This window comes from Cryptomeria japonica, chromosome 5 (assembly GCF_030272615.1).
Source record: "Cryptomeria japonica chromosome 5, Sugi_1.0, whole genome shotgun sequence".
In the NCBI taxonomy this organism is placed as follows: Eukaryota; Viridiplantae; Streptophyta; class Pinopsida; order Cupressales; family Cupressaceae; genus Cryptomeria; species Cryptomeria japonica.
Window position 1 is genome coordinate 227,229,784 of NC_081409.1, and position 5,939 is coordinate 227,235,722.

Genomic DNA, 5,939 nt, shown 5'->3' on the forward strand with positions numbered 1-5,939 from the left:
ATGAATACTTAAGACAATCACCCTTCCATGAACCACTCCTTCCTCACAAAACTCTTATAAATTAACACTAATGATATTGGACCTCCCTACACCTCCCTCTGACACCAAACTCAATACCAAACTCATTCCCCAATCTTGCCAATGCATTGATTCAATTCACTGTCAAACCATGGCAGTCAATCCTCATTCTCTGAGACATACATAAATCATTATAGTTAGTTTGGTTATTTTGGTTACCAACCACTTGGGATATGTTTGGGACACCTCCGCACACCCTTCTAGGCCTCCACCTTTCATTCACACTCTTGCCACAACATCAACTTGTTGTCTCATCAAACCAAGACACAAAAGATCAGAGATTTCCACCAGAGTAGCACGTGCTTTCCATATCATGGATCCCTGCAGAGTATATGACATAAATGTACACATATACAAAGGATTATTTAACGTGGAAACTAAACAAAACCATTATTGTACAGCCTCGAGTTACCCTAGGTTAGGGTATTAACAACTTTTACAAAAATTGATATATCTTTATTAAAACTGAATGAAATTAAATGAAACAAAAAGAAAATCATAGAAGGTTCATTCACTCATCATATCCAATGGATTTCCAAAGAAAATGAAAAGGTTTTTACACTGAGAAATGTTAATGAACAGACTGCTACATCTGATAAACACAGAAGGTGCAAGAAACACAGTGATATTTCTTCTTTTTTCATACATAAACTTTCATCAATCCTTACATTTCTTGAGAATACACTTATTTTAAGGCCACTCAAGCCTCTCCCAATGGCTACAACTATTTTTTAAAACTTGCCTAACAAAATGCATTTAACTATTAATGTTGCACCATAAAATTGTATTGACAATTTCTTGTGAATAATGACAACTTTAGGACATCCTTTACATTTTGATGTGTAATGACTCCAAACTTTGTATAGGTTCTTCAATTGAATTGAGCATGTTTAAATCATGAACACCACCTTTATTACATCAACACAATGCCATGAAAGGCTTATTTACATTTTGAACTCTTTTATGACAACATAAGTAATTTTGGACTAATGACACCAAATGACCTGTAAAAACACAAACCTAATAAAAATCCATTCTAAATGGTTTAATATACCTTATTCATGACTTTCCTACATATTTAAACTTGAAAGATTTAAACTTGGCCTCATTGAGGCATGATGGCCTATTAGGTGCTCCTGCACCAAAAAGATATGTAAATCATTAGTCCAACACATGAGAGTGCATTCAAAACTCTTTATTATAATATATATATATATATAATATATCCAATAATTCACTTTATAAAAATATACCTAGTGAAAAAGATGTGAATGTTTAGTCCAACTTGTAGGCAGCCCATTCAAAACTATTTATCATAAAACATATACAGTATATCCAACAACATGCTTTAGAAGAAATATGTCTTAGTGAAAAAGATGTGAATACTTAGTCCAACACGTAGGCAATCCATTCAAAACTCTTTATTATAAAACATATACAATATATCCAACAACTTGTTTATTCAAGAACTTGCTTATTATAAAGACATGAATGATTAGTCCAACACGTGAAAATGTATTCAAAAATCTTTATTACAAAACCATTGAAAGAGCCCCTGCTGAAAGAGATCTGAATGGTTGGTTAGTCCAACTTATAGGCAGTCCCCTACTGAAAGAGATCTGAATGGTTGGTTAGTCCAACTTATAGACAGTCCCCTAGGGAAAGAGATCTGAATGGTTTGTTAGTCCAACTTACAGACAGTCCATTCAAAACCATTTATTAGCCTATCCATCAGCATAGAAAAATCCTCTGAATGGTTTATTAGTCCAACTTATAGACAGTCCCCTACTGAATGATTAGTTATTCCAACTTATAGACAGTCCCTACTAAAAGAGATCTGAATGGTTGATTAGTCCAACCTATAAACAGTCCCCACGGAAAGAAATCTGAATGGTTTGTTAGTCCAATTTATAGACAGTACATTCAAAACCATTTATTAGCCTATCCATCAGCATAGAAAAATCTTCCTGTAGGACACCACAGGGTAGAAGATCGCGTTTCCAGATGCATGGATTCTTCAACGAAATTACGTAGGGTAGAAGATCGCGTTTCCAGATGCATGGATTTTTCAACGTAATTACGTAGTTAGTGTGACTACGAATCATATAAAAGGGACACTAGTTGATGTCCTCCATATCAAATTATATTTCTCATTGCCTGCATTATAATTCTGATAGGTTTCCTGTGGTTGAGAACAAATTAAAATAAGAATGGCTTCCTCTGACTCTTTGAATAGTCCATTCCAGACTGCTTTTGATTTTGTTTCTGTGGAGAGTGTGCAGGAGCTTGCACTAAACAAACCCAATGACATTCCCCAGAGATACATCAGATCAGAAGAAGAAAGGCCGTCTTCAACACCACTTTCTTCTCTCTTGAAAGTTCCTGTAATCGACATGGAAAAGCTTCTCTTGCCGTCTGACAACCCTGAAAGACGCAAGGAGATGGGCATTCTTTCTAAGGCCTGCATAGAGTGGGGCTTCTTTCAGGTACCATTAAATTCTTTCAGATAAATAATTAGCAGTCATAGATTTCTGTTATTGGGGAAAGGCTTAAATCATACATCTAAACTTAAACATTCAGAATTGACTGACATTTTCTGAACTTAATATGTTGTTTAAGGTATGTGATCACATTAAGAATACATTTCTAGACTTAAAAGTGTTAAACATTCAGAATTGCTTAACATTCTTTAGACTTAATATGTTGCTTAGTGTGTGAGGTTTAAAACTAACCATATTTGAATTTGTAATTGTACTAATTGTGTAATGATCGTCAGATTGTGAACCATGGAATTCCACATTCTTTAGTAGATCGCATGAGAGGAGTGACAAATGAATTCTTTAGTCTTTCCTTAGAAGAAAAGAAAAAGTATGCTCCACAAGCAGGAGATTCTCAAGGCTATGGTAATATGTTTGTGGTTGATGAAGAACAAAAGTTGGATTGAGGCGACTCCATAGCTTTGGCTCTTATGCCTAAGAAACTTGTCAAGTTATCTCTGTGGCCAACAACACCGTCGGATTATAGGTACTGGGCTGACTAAAAGTTTATAGCTTTCTAAACTTCTTCCTATTATTGTGGATTACAGGTATTGAGTTCACTACAAGGATTGCCTTAGGTCCAAACTGATAGTTCAACCTTAGACCATACCTTGGGGAAAAGAAAATGTTCATTGAAGAACTTATCAGCACCATGCCATAATCATGTTTCCAAATGTTGGCTTCTTGTAGGTTCCCACAAGTCACACATGTGACATGAGTTAACTAGGAAGCTTCAATTACTGATATCATGCAAGTCAATCCTAAGCAGAGTCAAACATAGATCTCGGCCCTAGAATTTGGGTCTATCACTACTACGATGCCAAGCCTTGACTATGCTACCAAGCAATAAATCAACCAATTCACCCAAGTCATCTAGGCATGCTTAGTCTCTAAGGTCGCCACTTTCATTTAATATTTTTCTTCTTCTCAGGGTTGCATTCCTGGAATAGTGTAATTTCATATTTTCTAAGCTAACATTTTTAAAATAGAATTTGAGTTGTTTATAATAAACTTTCACTTATTAAATATTAAACGATAATTTAAAAACCATAATGATTTATAATAAAGTATTTTTGTTAATATTTATAATCACCATCTAATGAGTTTTTAATATGTTATTGTAGAAATACATTACAAAGTTACACAACTCAAGTGGAAAGGGTTGCTCAGATGATCCTTAGTCTATTTGCTGAAAACTTACAATTAAACAATGATTATTTTAAATAAAAGTTTGGGAAAGATCCAATGATGGCAGTAAGGATGAATTTATATCCACCTTGCCCTAGGCCTGATCTAGTGTTGGGGTTAAGCCCTCATTCAGATGGAGCTGCCATAACACTTTTACTTCAAGATGAACACATAGAAGGCCTTCAGGTTCGCAAGAACAACAAATGGGTTCCTATTCAACCCATTCCTTATCCCCTTGTTGTTAATATTGGTGACCTAATAGAGGTAAATGCTATGTAAGTTTGGCTATTGATTAAGCTATGTCTAGTATAAATAATTTATAAAATATAACATGTGACATTTTTTTTTTTTTTATAGGTGATGACAAATGGAATTTATAAGAGTATAGAACATCGTGCGGTGACAAACAAAGAGAGGACAAGGTTATCCATTGCTATGTTTTATTTTCCAGGCTTAGATGATGAAGTGGCTCCTGCAAGCAACCTTGTCGATGAAGAACACCCTTCGCTATATGAGAAGTTCAAGCAAAAAGAATATATGTATTATTACACGAATACAAAACTCAATGGAAAAAAGCCATTGGCTAACTTTTCCAAAATGTGTGAATAGTATTCAATATCACTAGTTAGTGTGGTAAGAAATAAATAAATATATGAAAAATAATACTTGGAATAGATGGTAATTCCATTTATGTACAAAAATAATAAGGAAAACAATAATCATGATATGTTTCCTTTAGTTTTTAGGATATATATTGTTAGAAGTGCAATATAAAATGCATGATATTATATGATGTAATAAATGTTATCGTGAATATGAGGAAAAAATGTTCCTAGAGTACATATGAGTTATTTATATCTCTCAAATTTCTTATCTATGAACGTAACCTCCAATAATGTATATATAACATTTTTCTTAGTAATATTATAATAACATATTAATCTTTTTCAAATACATTGTTCCTTAAATTTTTCTAGTTTAATTCTATCTCTTCATGTTATTTTTATTACTAATTCAAGATATTTTTCTTGTTATTTATGTTATTTCCCTCTTTAAGATGTTGAGGGAAAAACTCCAAAGGGTAGAGTGCACCAAATTAATATGAAATTGTAGGAGAAAAGAGATTCATAAATACAAAACTAATGACTATTTAAGCTGCATTATGAATACCTTATGAATACCTTATGAATAATAGTGATGCATTATATTAATTCATCAACCTTCATTGATGTACTCGATTTTTGTGCTTTATGGTGGATCCTTGGTTTTTTTTTTTTAAATTAATACTTGGTTAATTTGGTAAAAAACAGTTCATGATTTTTTGTTATTTTTATTCACTATTGATCCTTAGAACTAAGTATGACATTAATGAGAACCACCTTTTATGCCAATGATTGAAATTCACAAATTTTTATTTGTGATCTTCATTAATTAAATAAAACTAATAATTAAAAGTGTTTTAATATTGGTCATGTTTTAGAAATAGATAATATTTTAATTAAAATATAATTTAATATTTTTATTATTCTAGATTTTTTAGGTCGTTGGCTAGGAGCATATTATAGTTTGATGCTATGTATACTTTCATAGGGTTTATATTCTCAAGTCACAGTCTTCTCTTGTACAATTACTTCGTTAAATGGAGAAAGTTTCAACATGTATATTAGAGAGGTAGACATGAAGAGTAGAGTGTTTTGAATATAATGTAGGATTAACATACTTTATTACACTTTAAATTTGTTAGAAAACCTAATGAATGACCTAATTTCTCATGAGAATTTAGGTGAAGATAATGAGCAACATTTTGGTTTGGTATTAGTTAATTTTGTTTGCTTCTAATATTTAGAAAAAAGATCATTTGGAGATACATTGTCTCAATTTTTTTGTTGAAATTCCAATGATAGATTCTATTCATCTTCATCATCTCAAAGATCTGTACTAACAACTTCATATCATATATGCAATTACCTGTTCATGTTCATTTATATTGATTTCCCATCTTTAGCCCTAGATCTAGCCTTCACTTTACAACTTTTAAATATCCAATTCAACCCCCACAAAGGGAGCCACCTAAAGTCAGTCAACATCCACCTCTGAGAGGTGAATCTATTGATTTTTGCTCCCTTCAATATAAAT

The 5,939-nt window shown here is 32.4% G+C and overlaps 1 protein-coding gene across 1 annotated transcript; it reads left to right on the forward strand.

Moving 5' to 3' along the window:
* Positions 1-2,241: 2,241 nt before the first annotated feature.
* On the forward strand, positions 2,242-4,603 carry LOC131056195 (jasmonate-induced oxygenase 4). Its single transcript, XM_059220521.1, has 4 exons — positions 2,242-2,564; positions 2,855-3,019; positions 3,846-4,067; positions 4,161-4,603. The coding sequence occupies exons 1-4, from the start codon at positions 2,289-2,291 to the stop codon at positions 4,410-4,412; spliced, it is 915 nt and encodes a 304-aa protein (XP_059076504.1). The 5' UTR covers positions 2,242-2,288; the 3' UTR covers positions 4,413-4,603.
* Positions 4,604-5,939: the final 1,336 nt, after the last annotated feature.

What these genes read in the sequence shown, in the direction of transcription:
- LOC131056195 (XM_059220521.1), top strand. Translation starts at nt 2,289, where the DNA reads ATGGCTTCCTCTGACTCTTTGAATAGTCCATTCCAGACTGCTTTTGAT. An exon ending in TAGAGTGGGGCTTCTTTCAG is followed by an intron (nt 2,565 to 2,854) that starts GTACCATTAAAT and finishes AATGATCGTCAG; the next exon opens with ATTGTGAACCATGGAATTCC. An exon ending in ATGAAGAACAAAAGTTGGAT is followed by an intron (nt 3,020 to 3,845) that starts TGAGGCGACTCC and finishes TTTAAATAAAAG; the next exon opens with TTTGGGAAAGATCCAATGAT.